This window comes from Salvelinus fontinalis, chromosome 33, assembly GCF_029448725.1.
Source record: "Salvelinus fontinalis isolate EN_2023a chromosome 33, ASM2944872v1, whole genome shotgun sequence".
Taxonomy (NCBI): domain Eukaryota; kingdom Metazoa; phylum Chordata; class Actinopteri; order Salmoniformes; family Salmonidae; genus Salvelinus; species Salvelinus fontinalis.
In genome coordinates, this window is record NC_074697.1 from 14779865 (window position 1) to 14798693 (window position 18829).

General features: G+C 45.9%; 1 protein-coding gene across 1 annotated transcript in view; it reads right to left on the minus strand.

Moving 5' to 3' along the window:
- Positions 1-2021: 2021 nt before the first annotated feature.
- The window catches only part of ehd2b (EH-domain containing 2b), a 48517-nt gene continuing 31709 nt past the window's right edge, over positions 2022-18829 (minus strand). The window contains exons 4-8 of the mRNA XM_055895164.1: positions 15125-15222; positions 9121-9344; positions 6986-7174; positions 6017-6178; positions 2022-5888 (exon numbers count right to left, since the gene is read on the minus strand). Of these exons, the coding sequence (XP_055751139.1) occupies positions 5328-5888; positions 6017-6178; positions 6986-7174; positions 9121-9344; positions 15125-15222 (1234 nt within the window). The 3' untranslated portion in view covers positions 2022-5327. The remainder of the gene's footprint in view (positions 5889-6016; positions 6179-6985; positions 7175-9120; positions 9345-15124; positions 15223-18829) is intronic.

Sequence of the window (18829 nt, forward strand, 5' to 3'; positions counted from 1 at the left end):
AATAACAGGTACAACTCCGGTATAAAGTATTTTTTTTCATAGTTGCGAAATGTCACGTGCGCCCACTTAAATCAGTGCATTTGTAACAACCTAACAATTACGAAATGTATATTCGATTAAATAAGCCTCACGTAGCAAATTAGCAATTACAGTTGTTGAACAGATTCGACACTCGTTGACCTCTATACAAAAATTCCTCACGTCGTGATCTTATTTTCTGGACAGATTTTGGGCCGAGTAAACCCTCTTGCTTCGCCTCTTCCTCTCTGCTACAACTCTCTTCTTCTACGTTCGAATTCTAGTGCAAATGGTGCGTTCATACCTCCTACAGGCCGGCGTAACATCGTTGTGTTTCTGATAAATAGAAAACATCTTTATAAAAATCTTTATGTCCATTAGATGGCGCTCATTCAAAGTTAAATATATCCAAAGTCCTTTACATACTTTTAATCCTTCACGGGGCGTCTTGGTGAGGAATTCCCCATGTATCCGCCCAATGACGTGGTTGGAGACCCCTTTTTAGTGGGCTGTTCTTTGGGGGTGTTCCATGCTCTGTATGGTCCTCATATGCCTTCGTCTTGACGCCATGTGAATGCCACGTATAATGTTTTGTGTGTGTGCGTGTGTGTGTGCATGTGTGTGGGGAAAAAAATACATTTTCCACCATCAACTGTTTTTGAGCAACTAAATCGTTTTGAAACAGCTCATGAGGAAATGTCAAGACATTTGCTCCACATTATTGTTGTGTTGGAAAGGCAACAGTGTTCTTGTCAGCAGAATTGCCCGTTGATCTGATTAGGAAATCTGGGAAAAGGTTAGTGTGTTATCCAAAGAAGAGATTTTCTACAGGGCTTGGACATATCTTGTCTATTTGAAACTGTCTGGTGGAAATTAGTAGCAGCAGACCAGACCCCATCCAAGACACGCACAAACAGAGCAGGTCATGGGTACGGCCTAAACATCTTGTTCCTAGGGAAAAGTCCAAATAGGGGGATGTTGTTAATGGCTATAATAAAGGTAGTGTCTGGAGGCTGAGCCTGAGCCCAAGGAAACTTAGCGGACCCCAGGAAAGCTGATATTAATAGTTCTCGGGCCAGCCCACCACATTCCTTGCATGTGAGTCACACTGTACACTAGGAGAGAGAGAGGGGGGAGAGAGAGAGAGAGAGAGAGAGTGAGAGAGAGAGAGAGAAAGAGCGAGGGGTAGTAGAGAGAGAGAGGGGGGGAGAGAGGGGGAGACAGGGAAAGAGAGCGGGGGAAGGAATGACTGTTTCTCATTTGTATTTCTTTCCATGGAGGAGTGAGAGGCAGGCAGGGAGGGAGACCAGACCCCTCCCTCCCTACGCAAACCTTAAAAGCCTACACACACACACACATTTTAGAGGCACTTACACTAGAAAGAATTCAACAGAGTATAAACAGAGAGTATACTGATACCTCATGATCTACTGGGCTGTATGTCAGTTGGTTAAACCTGGGACTGCTTGAACTAGAAGGCTGGAGAGAGATTTGGATACGTTTTTTTTTTTCTTGGCGTGTTTGTGTTTAAGGGATAACGGGAGTGAGTGAGTGAGTGAGTGAGTGTACCACTGGAAAATGGTGGTATGGGGTTTTGGCCTGGAGCACTGTGACTCACTGTTTATCTGACTGTCATTGAGGAACCAAGTGAACATTATACTGTTGCTATAAAGGAGAATCAGCCTGCATCCACTGCTATGCCCTGTTTGAAATATAAAATATAGTTTTCACGGTGTTGCCTAAATATGGTATGTTCTGTATCTATATCCTGTTTTGTGTCCAGATGGGATATTTATTAAGGAACACTTAACACTCTACTGTTACACACATGCAGATATTGAAAAATATTTGCCTCGTGCTACACACTTAGTCAAAGTGTGTCTAGCTACTATTTAATCCACAGATTGACTTGGATCTCTTTCCTTTCTTTAAACACCGATGAATTCGACTTCATCTCCTCTTCGTTCGGAACAAGAGGTTATCGGAGGTCATCAGAAAAAGAACACAGTCCATACCGTTTATTAGGCAATGGTAATAATACAACAAGTAGCAGTTGGTGAAGCTAGCTGTGTACAGTAGTCAGTAAAATAGATAAACAAACCAAACTGTTATAGGGAACAACACTGTTCTCATAGCATGTGACATTCATTTCAAACGAAGGCAGTTCTTTGTCTAGTACATACAAAATCAACAGCAAAAAAATATATATAATGAATCAAAAAATACATGTATTCTTTTTTGCCATGAGAGAAAGAAAAAAGTATACGAGGAAAAATGGCAAGTTACTGTAAAACTATGGCAAGTTACTGTAAAACTATGGCACGTTACTGTAAAACGATGGCACGTTACTGTAAAACGATGGCACGTTACTGTAAAACGATGGCACGTTACTGTAAAACGATGGCACGTTACTGTAAAACTATGGCACGTTACTGTAAAACGATGGCACGTTACTGTAAAACTATGGCACGTTACTGTAAAACGATGGCACGTTACTGTAAAACGATGGCACGTTACTGTAAAACTATACTATAGAAATGCTGTAATGTCACTGGTTAGACCAGTCCCCTACAGACAGACAGACAGAGAGATGACTAAACAAGCTTCATACTGTCGCTAATAGCAACAGCTGTCTATCAAATACATGTGTAGATTAGTGTACTCATATTAGTGTGTATTTCTGTCTGTTTTGATTTGTTTAAAAACTCCCTGCTAAATAGCTCCATGTAAAAGCAAGTCAAATATAGTATGGAGTAAAGTCAGATACATGTATACCGGTAATCATATCAGTGTGTAATTAACAGTAGACGTGTCAGTCAGTGATGCCACTGTGGACCCAGTCATCCAAGGAATGTTGAGTTATTAAACAGTAGATGTGAGATTGTGAGGATTTATAATAATGTAATGTCGTTTCTGACATAACATCTGTGTGAGAATATAACATATACAAGACGTCTAGAAAGAGAATGTGTGGTTAACCTGCTAGTTTGGAGAAAGTAGTGTTCAGAGTAGAGCAGAGTGTAGAGCACAGTAGAATGTAGTAGAGTAGAATGTAGTAGAGTAGAATGTAGTAGTGTAGAATGTAGTAGTGTAGAATGTAGTAGAGTAGAATGTAGTAGAGTAGAGTGTAGTAGTGTAGAATGTAGTAGAGTAGAATGTAGTAGAATAGAATGTAGTAGAGTAGAGTGTAGTAGAGTAGAATGTAGTAGAGTAGAATGTAGTGGTGTAGAGTGTAGTAGAGTAGAATGTAGTAGCGTAGAGTGTTGTAGTGTAGAATGTAGTAGAGTAGAGTGTAGTAGAGTAGAATGTAGTAGAGTAGAATGTAGTAGAGTAGAATGTAGTAGAGTAGAATGTAGTAGCGTAGAGTGTAGTAGTGTAGAATGTAGTAGAGTAGAGTGTAGTAGAGTAGAATGTAGTAGAGTAGAATGTAGTAGAGTAGAATGTAGTAGAGTAGAATGTAGTAGTGTAGAATGTAGTAGAGTGTAGTAGAGTAGAATGTAGTAGAGTAGAATGTAGTGGTGTAGAGTGTAGTAGAGTAGAATGTAGTAGCGTAGAGTGTAGTAGAGTAGAATGTAGTAGCGTAGAGTGTAGTAGTGTAGAATGTAGTAGAGTCGAGTAAAATGTAGTAGAGTAGAATGTAGTAGTGTAGAATGTAGTAGAGTGGAGTAGAGTAGAATGGAGTAGAATGTAGTAGAGTAGAGTAAAGTGTAGTATAGTATAGTAGAGTGTAGAGTGGAGTAGAGTAGAGTGGGGCAGAGTGTAGTAGAGTGGAGTGGGGTAGAGTGTAGTAGAGTGTAGTGTAGTAGTAGAGTAGAGTGTAGAGTGTAGTAGAGTGGAGTAGTGTATTAGAGTAGAGTGTAGTAGAGTGTAGTGTAGTAGAGTGGAGTGGGGTAGAGTAGAGTGTAGTAGAGTGTAGTGTAGTAGTAGAGTAGAGTGTAGTAGTTGAGTAGAGTGTAGAGTGTAGTAGTTGAGTAGAGTGTAGAGTGTAGTAGAGTGGAGTAGTGTATTAGAGTAGAGTGTAGTAGATTAGAGTGTAGTGTAGTAGTAGAGTAGAGTGTAGAGTGTAGTAGAGTGGAGTAGTGTATTAGAGTAGAGTAGTAGATTAGAGTGTAGTGTAGTTGAGTGTAATAGAGTAGAGAAGAGCAGAGCAGTAGAGTAGAGTAGATCGGTATAGTACAGTAGCATATAATAGAGTAGAGTACAGCAGAGTAGAGCAGTAGAGTATTGTAGATTAGAATATAGTATAATAGAGTAGAGAAGTAGAGTATAATATAGTATAATAGAGTAGAGAAGTAGAGTATAATATAGTTTCATAAAGTAGAGAAGTAGAGTATAATATAGTATAATAGAGTAGAGAAGTAGAGTATAATATAGTATAATAGAGTAGAGAAGTAGAGTATAATATAGTATAATAGAGTAGAGAAGTAGAGTATAATATAGTTTCATAAAGTAGAGAAGTAGAGTATAATATAGTATAATAAAGTAGAGAAGTAGAGTATAATATAATATAATAAAGTAGAGAAGAGAAGTAGAGTATAATATAGTATAATAAAGTAGAGAAGTAGAGTATAATATAGTATAATAGAGAAGTAGAGTATAATATAGTATAATAGAGTAGAGAAGTAGAGTATAATATAGTATAATAGAGTAGAGAAGTAGAGTATAATATAGTATAATAGAGTAGAGAAGTAGAGTATAATATAGTATAATAAAGTAGAGAAGTAGAGTATAATATAGTATAATAAAGTAGAGAAGTAGAGTATAATAGAGTATAATAGACTAGAGAAGTAGAGTATAATAAAGTAGAGAAGTGTGGGCCACTAGTCTTTATTTGACCTCAGCTCAGCTAAACACATGATCCAATAAGACAAAATTGGAGTGCATTTCAATAGTGTAAAGTATCTCCCCCCCTCCTTTTCTTACTGTCTCCCTCTCGAAGACCGGAGATGAAACGACCAGAGGAAGCTACCTTAGACTATCGAGATACACCCAGGGGCTTACCTTAGACTATCGAGATACACCCAGGGGCTTACCTTAGACTATCGAGATACACCCAGGGGCTTACCTTAGACTATCAAGATACACCCAGGGGCTTACCTAAGACTATCGAGATACACCCAGGGGCTTACCTTAGACTATCAAGATACACCCAGGGGCTTACCTAAGACTATCGAGATACACCCAGGGGCTGACAGACATAAAGACAAGGAGACAAGAGGACAATGTGGGGAGGGGGGCAGTAGCGTGTGTGTCAGCCGTCAGGGGGTTATACTGTCAGCTCCACAGGGTGGGTTGATGTAAAAGTCTCTCTATATATCCGATCCTTTCATTCTGCGCTTGGAGGGGGGCACCAGACGGGCGGGCAGTTCAGGGGGCAGACCATGCCCCTCTAACTTCACCTCGATCAGGTGGCTGGCCAGCGCAAACTCCTCGTCATCCAGCATGCCATCCCGGTCCACATCCGACAGCTTCCAGATCCTCCCCAGTACGGAGTTAGGCAGCCGGGTGCTCACCATCCAGTCCTTGGCCTTGGTGCCACTCAGCTTGCCCTCGTTGGGCGCCAGGTTGTAGAAGATCTCGTCGTATTTGGGCTTGTCCTTGGTCACTACCCAGGACATCTCGCCCTCTTCCTCGCCATCCTCCCCCCCATTCTCCACCTCTCTGAATGGGTCATTCTCCACAAAGGGCCCGGCGCGGGTACCCAGGAAGGCACCCCCTTGCACCCCTGGCTGCACCCCCGCGTCAATCTCCTCTTGGCGTAGCAGGGGCATGAGCTTGGCGATGTCGGACGCCAACAGCTCATCCAGAGCAGCCATCAGGGACGGCTTCAGGGGCTTGAACTTAGTGAAGTCATGGATCAACAGCTGCTCCTGGACGGGAAACAGAGGCCACAGCAAACTAGTTAGCCAAATCATCTGGCACATATTACAGAGGGATGAACTACCAGACTTGAGCTTTGGACATTGAAACCTGAATAGAAATATTAGACTAAACATACCTGCATCTTGACGCAGTCAGGGAAGTCCCCAGCAGAGATGTGGTGCTGCAGCTGGATCTTGGAGAAGATGACAGGAAGTTGGTAGATCAGGTTCTTCTTCATTTTGTCCTTCCTGAAGGTTGGCATCTCCTTCTTTAGATAGCTGATGATGTGGGCATGCACCTGGAGGGGGGAGAGAGAGATGGGGGGGGGGGGGGATGTGGGGAGAGGGAGAGAGAGGGTTGGGGAGAGAGAGATGTGGGGAGAGGGAGAGATGTGGGGAGAGGGAGAGAGAGGGTTGGGGAGAGAGAGAGGGGGTTGGGAGAGAGAGAGGGGGTTGGGAGAGGGGTGTGGGGGGATGGGGAGAGGGATGTGGGGGATGGGGAGAGGGATGTGGGGGGGAGAAGGATGTGGGGGGAGGGAGAGAGAGGGGGTGAGGGATATAGGGGGAGAGAGAGAGAGGGATATAGGGGGAGGGAGAGAGTTAGGGGGGAGAAGGATGGGGGAGAGAGAAAGAAAGAGAAAGAAGAGTAGAGTGAGAGAATTAGGGGGGGTGGCAAATATTAACTTCAGCAATGCCACTCTCTCTTCATTTTCTTATATGAACCTAGTAAAACACCTTATTCCTCAGTAACGCGATCTACTAGACAGGATGTGTGTTACAGAGTTGATTATATCATACCATCTACTTCAACAGAAAGGGATGAGTGAGCGACGCTGATAAGCGAGAGACGTAGAGAAAGATTCAGATAGATATACCATTTGTTTTCTAGTTTGGTAATTACAGGGCTCATCTGTAAAAAAAATAAACAAAGACCTTGGTCTCCCTGTCAAAATAAAGACCTTGGTCTCCCTGTCAAAATAAAGACCTTGGTCTCCCTGTCAAAATAAAGACCTTGGTCTCCCTGTCAAAATAAAGACCTTGGTCTCCCTGTCAAAATAAAGAGGAAATAAAACATAAAACATGTATTGTAGAGAGAGAGAACCTACCCTGACCAGTCGTGCCCTCTTCACCAGGTCATTGAGTTTCCTGAGGGCTGCATTATGAGGAAGATTCTGGATGTCACTAAACAGATCTTCCTCTTCCAGCTCAAACAGACGACGGTTATCAGCGACCAGCAGCGGCTCGGACCAGAACGACCCGATATACACCCTCAAGACCTCTGGGGTGTTGAACACCTGTTAAATCATATCAATAATATCAATCAATTGTATCACAAAGTGCTATACACACTCCCAACTGCTTTAGGTGCGGGCTTTACGGGCTAACGTTAGTTAGCTAACATTACGGGCTAACGTTAGTTGGCTAACATTACGGGCTAACGTTAGTTGGCTAACATTACGGGCTAACGTTAGTTAGCTAACATTACGGGCTAACGTTAGTTGGCTAACATTACGGGCTAACGTTAGTTGGCTAACATTACGGGCTAACGTTAGTTGGCTAACATTACGGGCTAACGTTAGTTGGCTAACATTACGGGCTAACGTTAGTTGGCTAACATTACGGGCTAACGTTAGTTGGCTAACATTACGGGCTAACGTTAGTTGGCTAACATTACGGGCTAACGTTAGTTGGCTAACATTACGGGCTAACGTTAGTTGGCTAACATTACGGGCTAACGTTAGTTGGCTAACATTACGGGCTAACGTTAGTTGGCTAACATTACGGGCTAACGTTAGTTGGCTAACATTACGGGCTAACGTAAGTTGGCTAACATTACGGGCTAACGTTAGTTGGCTAACATTACGGGCTAACGTTAGTTGGCTAACATTACGGGCTAACGTTAGTTGGCTAACATTACGGGCTAACGTTAGTTGGCTAACATTACGGGCTAACGTTAGTTGGCTAACATTACGGGCTAACGTTAGTTGGCTAACATTACGGGCTAACGTTAGTTGGCTAACATTACGGGCTAACGTTAGTTGGCTAACATTACGGGCTAACGTTAGTTGGCTAACATTACGGGCTAACGTTAGTTGGCTAACATTACGGGCTAACGTAAGTTGGCTAACATTACGGGCTAACGTAAGTTGGCTAACATTACGGGCTAACGTTAGTTGGCTAACATTACGGGCTAACGTTAGTTGGCTAACATTACGGGCTAACGTTAGTTGGCTAACATTACGGGCTAACGTTAGTTGGCTAACATTACGGGCTAACGTTAGTTGGCTAACATTACGGGCTAACGTTAGTTGGCTAACATTACGGGCTAACGTTAGTTGGCTAACATTACGGGCTAACGTTAGTTAGCTAACATTACGGGCTAACGTTAGTTGGCTAACATTACGGGCTAACGTTAGTTGGCTAACATTACGGGCTAACGTTAGTTGGCTAACATTACGGGCTAACGTTAGTTGGCTAACATTACGGGCTAACGTTAGTTGGCTAGCTAACTGGCTATAGCAGCCAAGGGTGTTCGCTATCATATTTGTTTGTGATGATTAAACTCAAGTGTCAAGGCCAACAGTTTATCTTCCGATGACTTCAGCCATGTGAAAAACCTTCCATAGCAAAATATAGCTAGTTTCCTTTGCTTGTAGCTTGCCTCTAATCTGACTGGTGTTAGCTAGCTTCTAGCGCTGTTGCTGCGCAACCTAAGTGCTTTGATCCGGTTTTAGAACTCTGAGATTCGGCTAGAAATGAGCATGTGAGAGCGATAAATTACAAATGTAATGAAAACTGTTGCCCCTACAAACTTATTCAGTCCGAAAGGTGGCAAGTCTAATAATGGTCACTTTATGGACGCTGTAGTAACGGTTCTTATCCGACCCCAAGACATTGAGTTAGGTCGGGGCAAGAAATTATATATTTTACTTAATGCTAAAGACCCTGATAAAAATCTGTGTGGTTCTTGTTAACTACCGGACGGGTAGTTAACGAGAGGCAAGGAGTGAGTTGTGTATCTCCAATCAAGTTGATTTGGAACTTTTCATCGACATTGGTGGCATATAAGATATGATGGTAGGGAGATTTGAATTTACCAATGAGCTTCAACCAATGAGCTTCAACCAATGAGCTTTATTTTCTAGTGATAGTTTAATGTTGTCATCATTTATACAGTTTTTACTAGCTGTAGTATGACAACATTTCCCCTTTTGGGGGATGAATAAAGGACTCCTCTCACCTTGCCCAGGGACCACATTAGAGCTCCGTAGATTCTCATCAGCTGTTGTGTTCCCACCATGTCAGCCTTGTTCAGGACCACACGCAGTTTGTCCTCGTTACCCCGCAGCGCTCCGATGGCTTCGGAGAACTCGTCACTGATCTCCAACTTGTGGGCGTCGAACAGGAGTATGATGCGATCAACGCGCTCCGCAAACCAACGTAGCACCGCTGGGAAGTCATAGCCTGAGGGAGGGTTAGGGGTCAGAGGTCAGGGGAGAGACGGGACACGAGGGGTCTGTCAGAGTATTAATAGTTGACAGTGAAAAGGAGATTAGGGTGTTACATTTCTAGATTTGCAACACGCTGAGCACAAAACACGCTGAGCATAAAACACGCTGATCACAAAACACATGACCACAAAACACATGACCACAAAACACGCTGAGCACAAAACACATGACCACAAAACACATGAGCACAAAACACATGACCACAAAACACGCTGAGCACAAAACACATGACCACAAAACACGCTGACCACAAAACACATGACCACAAAACACATGACCACAAAACACATGAGCACAAAACACACTGAGCACAAAACACATGACCACAAAACACATGACCACAAAACACATGAGTACGAAACACGCTGAACACAAAACACATGACCACAAAACACGCTGACCACAAAACACATGAGCACAAAACACACTGAGCACAAAACACATGACCACAAAACACATGAGCACGAAACACGCTGAGCACAAAACACATGAGCACGAAACACATGAGCACGAAACACATGAGCACAAAACACATGAGCACAAAACACATGAGCACAAAACACATGCTTAACATGTCTCTCGTGGAAAATAGATGTTATCTCAATGAGAAAAACCTGTTTAAATAAAGGTAAAAAAAATGTAATATATATAAAAAAATAAAATACGTGTTGAAGCACTCCCATGAAGTTGGTTTTAGACACACACACACACACACACACACACACACACACACACACACACACACACACACACACACACACACACACACACACACACACACACACACACACACACACACACACACACAGGAGAGGAGAGGGGAATAGGGCAACACAGACCCTTCACATCTCTCTCTGATGACTCCTTCGTTCCTAACATTCCTCTAACTGATACAGTTTCCTCTCTAGTATCTGCCGTACAGACGTTACGATGTGACTCCTACAGGACCTTGGGCAGAAAGCTCTCCTAACTGATAGGTTGGAATGTAATAACACAACACTGGAGGCAATGACATACCCTCATATGTTCCACAACGCTTAGTCTCTTCTGTTGTTCCAACATCATCATACTTTATGTTGTTATAGTTACTCATGCCCCATGAACGGTGACACAGTATAGGGATGGAAAGGGAGGGAATTTAAGGAGTGAGAGACAGATTGATGAGGCTTCATGCTCAAAACCTCTGTCCTGTATTTATCTTTGTGTGCGTTCCTGACAAGATGTGGTGGAGGCATCTGAAGAACTCTCCAGGGTCCCCCTGTATCCTCGTCCCCCTGTATCCTCGTCCCCCTGTATCCTCGTCCCCCTGTATCCTCGTCTCCCTGTATCCTCGTCCCCCTGTATCCTCGTCCCCCCTGTATCCTCGTCTCCCTGTATCCTCGTCCCCCTGTATCCTCGTCTCCCTGTATCCTCGTCTCCCTGTATCCTCGTCCCCCCTGTATCCTCGTCCCCCCTGTATCCTCGTCCCCCCTGTATCCTCGTCACCCCTGTATCCTCGTCACCCTGTATCCTCGTCCCCCTGTATCCTCGTCTCCCTTTATCCTCGTCTCCCTGTATCCTCGTCCCCCTGTATCCTCGTCCCCATGTATCCTCGTCCCCCTGTATCCTCGTCCCCCTGTATCCTCGTCCCCCTGTATCCTCGTCCCCCTGTATCCTCGTCCCCCGTATCCTCGTCTCCCCGTATCCTCGTCCCCCGTATCCTCGTCTCCCGTATCCTCGTCCCCCTGTATCCTCGTCTCCTGTATCCTCGTCTCCCTGCATCCTCGTCCCCCCGTATCCTCGTCCCCCCGTATCCTCGTCCCCCCTGTATCCTCGTCTCCCCGTATCCTCGTCCCCCCTGTATCCTCGTCCCCCCTGTATCCTCGTCCCCATGTATCCTCGTCCCCCTGTGTCCTCGTCCCCCTGTGTCCTCGTCCCCCTGTATCCTCGTCCCCCTGTATCCTCGTCCCCCCTGTATCCTCGTCCCCCTGTATCCTCGTCTCCCTGTATCCTCGTCCCCCTGTATCCTCGTCCCCCTGTATCCTCGTCTCCCTGTATCCTCGTCCCCATGTGTCCTCGTCCCCCTGTGTCCTCGTCCCCCTGTGTCCTCGTCCCCCTGTATCCTCGTCCCCCTGTATCCTCGTCCCCCTGTATCCTCGTCCCCCCTGTATCCTCGTCCCCCTGTATCCTCGTCTCCCCGTATCCTCGTCCCCCCGTATCCTCGTCCCCCCGTATCCTCGTCCCCCCGTATCCTCGTCCCCCCGTATCCTCGTCCCCCCGTATCCTCGTCCCCCCGTATCCTCGTCTCCCCGTATCCTCGTCTCCCCGTATCCTCGTCTCCCCGTATCCTCGTCTCCCCGTATCCTCGTCCCCCCGTATCCTCGTGCCCCCTGTATCCTCGTCTCCCTGTATCCTCGTCACCCTGTATCCTCGTCTCCCTGTATCCTCGTCTCCCTGTATCCTCGTCCCCCTGTATCCTCGTCCCCCTGTATCCTCGTCCCCCCTGTATCCTCGTCCCCCTGTATCCTCGTCCCCCTGTATCCTCGTCTCCCTGTATCCTCGTCTCCCTGTATCCTCGTCTCCCTGTATCCTCGTCTCCCTGTATCCTCGTCCCCCTGTATCCTTGTCCCCCCTGTATCCTCGTCCAATCAAAAACGAATCTTTTGACAATTTGGTAAAATAGGTTAATTGTGTAGATACCGCTCTAAGAAAACCAATGCTTCAAACCTCATGTCTCAGTCATAATCCGTTCAAAACTTATTGTAGTTTTTACCCTTGAAGGATGGCCAAGATTAGGCTGACTAAATCAATGGAGGCCAAACTGGTTGAATCAACGTTGAAAACTGATTGGATTTGCAAAACATCATCAAGGTAAAGGCATTTAGTCTTTTACTTACCCAAATTCAACCTAAATTGATTTGATTTGGTTTCATTTGTTGTGGATTTCACGTTGAATTCAAGGTTAGTTGACAACTCAACCAAATGTACATCAAAAGCAGACGTGGAACTGACGTCTGTGGCCCAGTGGGTTGCGTCAGCTAGGCTGGATGCTGTGAGAATTAAGGCTAACTGACAGACTCACTGTTAAACTCTCATCTTTCTTCTCATATCCAGAGGACATAAAACAATACAGAGGTAAGATCGATTTTCAGACATGACGTAGTATTTTCATATTTTAGTTCTTTAGTTTAAGTTCATTCATATTTTCAAATTCCTGTTATTTTTCAAAGATTTCTCAGAAAAACAAGCATGTCTGTGAAATTTCAAATTTCAACGGAGCTTTTTACATTTATTTGGGCTTGTGTCGTGTTCATTTTGTTTTTTTACGACCCACGGATACCACTTCGCAGAAGACCACCCCGACATGTAAAATCCTCAAAAGTTGCGGCAAGAAGTGGCACAGCTATGTCAACAGAGATCGCTGCTTATGATTGGATGTAATAAGTTTAGGAAATCCGACTTCCCAGATATAATATTAATGATGTTGTAGAGAAAGACTGAACGATTCAGAACATAAACAATCATATTTGTCTTGGTAAAATGTATTTTATAACGTAAGGAAGTTCAATTTATCACCAAAGCATGTTTTCACACACACACTACCCTATATTCTTGTCACCTAAATCCTTGTCAGCCTATATTCTTGTCACCTAAATCCTTGTCTCCTTTTCACCCTATATCCTTGTCAACTTATATCCTTGTCAACTTATGTCCTTGTCTTCCTATATCCCTGTCTCCTTGCCTCAGTGCATGGAGGTCGGTCACATGGGTTAGCCAGGTCAGGGGGGAGGAAGTAGTTGTTTTAGCTGACCATGACAGATGAGGGATCAGACCCGGTGTGTACCAGGTGTGTCTGTGACCCCTTACCTCCACCTCACCTTGTCCTGTCTACTCCCCTCCACCTCACCTTGTCCTGTCTACTCCCCTCCTCCTCACCTTGTCCTGTCTACTCCCCTCCACCTCACCTTGTCCTGTCTACTCCCCTCTACCTCCACCTCACCTTGTCCTGTCTACTCCCCCCTACCTCCACCTCACCTTGTCCTGTCTACTCCCCCCTACCTCCACCTCACCATGTCCTGTCTACTCCCCTCCACCTCACCTTGTCCTGTCTACTCCCCCCTACCTCCACCTCACCTTGTCCTGTCTACTCCCCCCTACCTCCTCCTCACCTTGTCCTGTCTACTCCCCCCTACCTCCACCTCACCTTGTCCTGTCTACTCCCCCCTACCTCCACCTCACCATGTCCTGTCTACTCCCCTCCACCTCACCTTGTCCTGTCTACTCCCCCCTACCTCCACCTCACCTTGTCCTGTCTACTCCCCCCACCTCCTCCTCACCTTGTCCTGTCTACTCCCCTCCACCTCACCTTGTCCTGTCTACTCCCCCCTACCTCCTCCTCACCTTGTCCTGTCTACTCCCCCCTACCTCCACCTCACCTTGTCCTGTCTACTCCCCCCTACCTCCACCTCACCTTGTCCTGTCTACTCCCCCCTACCTCCACCTCACCTTGTCCTGTCTACCCCCCCCTACCTCCTCCTCACCTTGTCCTGTCTACTCCCCTCCTCCTCACCTTGTCCTGTCTACTCCCCCCTACCTCCACCTCACCTTGTCCTGTCTACTCCCCTCCACCTCACCTTGTCCTGTCTACTCCCCTCCACCTCACCTTGTCCTGTCTACTCCCCTCCACCTCACCTTGTCCTGTCTACTCCCCTCCACCTCACCTTGTCCTGTCTACTCCCCTCCTCCTCACCTTGTCCTGTCTACTCCCCTCCACCTCACCTTGTCCTGTCTACTCCCCTCCACCTCACCTTGTCCTGTCTACTCCCCCCTACCTCCTCCTCACCTTGTCCTGTCTACTCCCCCCTACCTCCTCCTCACCTTGTCCTGTCTACTCCCCTCCTCCTCACCATGTCCTGTCTACTCCCCCCTACCTCCACCTCACCTTGTCCTGTCTACTCCCCCCTACCTCCTCCTCACCTTGTCCTGTCTACTCCCCTCCTCCTCACCTTGTCCTGTCTACTCCCCCCTACCTCCACCTCACCTTGTCCTGTCTACTCCCCTCCACCTCACCTTGTCCTGTCTACTCCCCCCTACCTCCACCTCACCTTGTCCTGTCTACTCCCCCCTACCTCCTCCTCACCTTGTCCTGTCTACTCCCCCCTACCTCCACCTCACCTTGTCCTGTCTACTTCCCTCCTCCTCACCTTGTCCTGTCTACTCCCCCCTACCTCCTCCTCACCTTGTCCTGTCTACTCCCCTCCTCCTCACCTTGTCCTGTCTACTCCCCCCTACCTCCACCTCACCTTGTCCTGTCTACTCCCCCTACCTCCACCTCACCTTGTCCTGTCTACTCCCCTCCTCCTCACCTTGTCCTGTCTACTCCCCTCCACCTCACCTTGTCCTGTCTACTCCCCCCTACCTCCACCTCACCTTGTCCTGTCTACTCCCCTCCACCTCACCTTGTCCTGTCTACTCCCCCCTACCTCCACCTCACCTTGTCCTGTCTACTCCCCTCCACCTCACCTTGTCCTGTCTACTCCCCCCTACCTCCACCTCACCTTGTCCTGTCTACTCCCCCTACCTCCACCTCACCTTGTCCTGTCTACTCCCCTCCTCCTCACCTTGTCCTGTCTACTCCCCTCCACCTCACCTTGTCCTGTCTACTCCCCCCTACCTCCACCTCACCTTGTCCTGTCTACTCCCCTCCACCTCACCTTGTCCTGTCTACTCCCCCCTACCTCCACCTCTTCTTACCTCGGCTCACCCTCTGCTTCGCTCCTGACAGGATCCCCGGCGTGTCGATGATGCTGATGCTCTCCAGGACCTGATTGGGCAGCTGGGCGCACTGGAACCTATCACGCAACAGCAGAGAAGGGGGCGGGACATGACACAACACTCATACAATGCCTTACAAAAGTATTCATCTACCTTGGCGGTTTTCCTATTTTGTTGCATTATAACTTGTAATTTAAATAGATTTTTATTTGGATTTCATGTAATGGACATAAACAAAATAGTCCAAATTGGTGAAGTGAAATGAAAATAATTACTTGTTTAAAAAAGTGATGCGTGCATATGTATTCACCCCCTTTGCTATGAAGCCCCTAAATAAGATCTGGTGCAACCAATTACCTTCAGAAGTCACATAATTAGATAAATATAGTCCACCTGTGTATAATCTAAGTGTCACATGATCTCAGTTTATATACACCTGTTCTGAAAGGCCCCAGAGTCTACAAGACCACCAAGCAAGTGGCACAATGAAGACCAAGGAGCTCTCCAAACAGGTCAGGGACAAAGTTGTGGAGAAGTACAGATCAGGGTTGGGTTATAAAAAAATATCAGAAACTTTGAACATCCTTTGGAGCACCATGAAATCCATTATTAAAAAATGGATAGAATATGGCACCACAACAAACCTGCCAAGAGATGGCCGCCCACCAAAACTCACAGACCAGGCAAGGAGGGCATTAATCAGAGAGGCAACAAAGAGACCAAAGATAACCTTGAAGGAGCTGCAAAGCTCCACAGTGGAGATTGGATTATCTGTCCATAGGACCACTTTAAGCCGTACACTCCACAGAGCTTTAGGGAAGAGTGGCCAGAAAAAAGCCATTGCTTAAAGAAAAAAATAAGCAAACACGTTTGGTGTTCGACAAAAGGCATGTGGGAGACTCTCCAAACATATGGAAGAAGGTACTCTGGTCAGATGAGACTAAAATTGAGCTTTTTGGCCATCAAGGAAAACACTGTCTGGCGCAAACTCAACACCTCTCATCACCCCGATAAACCATCCCCACAGTGAAGCATGGTGGTGGAAGCATCATGCTGTGGGGATGTTTTTCATCTGCAGGGACTGGGAAACTGATCAGAATTGAAGGAATGATGGATGGTGCTAAATACAGGGAAATTCCTGAGGGAAACCTGTTTCAGTCTTCCAGAGATTTGAGACTGGGATGGAGGTTCACCTTCGAGCAGGACAATGACCCTAAGCGTACTGCTAAAGCAACGCTCGAGTGGTTTAAGGGGAAACATTTAAATGTCTTAGGATGGCCTAGTCAAAGCCCAGACCTCAATCCAATTGAGAATCTGTGGTATGACTTAAAGATTGATGTACACCAGCGGAACCCATCCAACTTGAAGGAGCTGGAACAGATTTGTCTTGAAGAATGGGCAAAAATCCCAGTGGCTAGATGTGCCAAGCTTATAGAGACATACCCCAAGAGACTTGCAGCTGTAATTGCAGCAAAAACTGGCAAAGTATTGACTTGTGGGGGATGAATAGTTATGCACCCTCAAGTTTTCAGTTTTTTTGTCTTATTTTTTGTTTGTTTCACAATAAAACATATTTTGCATCTTCAAAGTGGTCGGCTTGTTATGTAAATCAAATTATAGATTTCTGGGGTTTATATTTTAAATTCCAGGTTGTAAGGCAACAAAATAGGAAAAATGCCAAGGGGGTTGAATACTTTCGCAAGCCACTGTAAAACAATAACACAATACCACAATAACACAACATGGAACAGTTAGAGGAGGGTCTAGCATCTATAATTTACCTACAGGTTCTCCTCAGGTCACTCAGGTCAGGGAAGCTTTCCAAACATTTCACTAAATGCCCCCCAGCCCCCCCCCCCCCCCCCCCCCCCAACCGTCCACCGCTCCATCAGTTAACATCAATGGAATGAATGTGGATAATGGAGGAACATGATGCTGAGCGATTAACCCCCCCCCAAAAAGCTTAATGCACAGCTTCTCTAAAGATAAATCAGATCGAGCCTGAACTGTGTAGTTGGGAGTTGTAGTTTCCAACAGGTCAACAATCTACATTAGTTTAGTGCAGAAAACGTGGTAATTAACTACAATGACCATAATCCATTGTGCGAGAGAGAAAGAATGAAGAAGGTGCGATGGAGACGGATACAGAGCAGTTGCTTCACTAGGGATCTCTACCTGAAAATACATGATCTAAGTGATTGATAGTTGGTATTCAGCCGTCATAAAGCCTTATTTACTTTGAACAAATAGTAAAATAGTGATTTTGTCAGACAGAATAGACAGCAGCTCTATAGAGATGAGATGTTGACTTGGAATAAAATAATAAAGTTGTCAAATAAAACTAATGTAATATATTATATATATAACTAATGTAATACATTATATTTGTATAACTAATGTAATATATTATATATATAAATATATAACTAATGTAATATATTATACACTGCTCAAAAAAATAAAGGGAACACTAAAATAACACATCCTAGATCTGAATGAATGAAATATTCTTATTAAATACTTTTTTCTTTACATAGTTGAATGTGCTGACAACAAAATCACACAAAAATTATCAATGGAAATCAAATGTATCAACCCATGGAGGTCTGGATTTGGAGTCACACTCAAAATTAAAGTGGAAAACCACACTACAGGCTGATCCAACTTTGATGTAATGTCCTTAAAACAAGTCAAAATGAGGCTCAGTAGTGTGTGTGGCCTCCACGTGCCTGTATGACCTCCCTACAACGCCTGGGCATGCTCCTGATGAGGTGGCGGATGGTCTCCTGAGGGATCTCCTCCCAGACCTGTACTAAAGCATCCGCCAACTCCTGGACAGTCTGTGGTGCAACGTGGCGTTGGTGGATGGAGCGAGACATTATGTCCCAGATGTGCTCAATTGGATTCAGGTCTGGGGAACGGGCGGGCCAGTCCATAGCATCAATGCCTTCCTCTTGCAGGAACTGCTGACACACTCCAGCCACATGAGGTCTAGCATTGTCTTGCATTAGGAGGAACCCAGGGCCAACCGCACCAGCATATGGTCTCACAAGGGGTCTAAGGATCTCATCTCGGTACCTAATGGCAGTCAGGCTACCTCTGGCGAGCCCATGGAGGGCTGTGCGGCCCCCCAAAGAAATGCCACCCCACACCATGACTGACCCACCGCCAAACCGGTCATGCTGGAGGAGGTTGCAGGCAGCAGAACGTTCTCCACGACGTCTCCAGACTCTGTCACGTCTGTCACATGTGCTCATGTGCTCAGTGTGAACCTGCTTTCGTCTGTGAAGAGCACAGGGCGCCAGTGGCGAATTTGCCAATCTTGGTGTTCTCTGGCAAATGCCAAACGTCCTGCACGGTGTTGGGCTGTAAGCACAACCCTCACCTGTGGACGTCGGGCCCTCATACCACCCTCATGGAGTCTGTTTCTGACCATTTGAGCAGACACATGCACATTTGTTGCCTGCTGGAGGTCATTTTGCAGGGCTCTGGCAGTGCTCCTCCTGCTCCTTCTTGCACAAAGGCGGAGGTAGCGGTCCTGCTGCTGGGTTGTTGCCCTCCTACGGCCTCCTCCACGTCTCCTGATGTACTGGCCTGTCTCCTGGTAGCGCCTCCATGCTCTGGACACTACGCTGACAGACACAGCAAACCTTTTTGCCACAGCTCGCATTGATGTGCCATCCT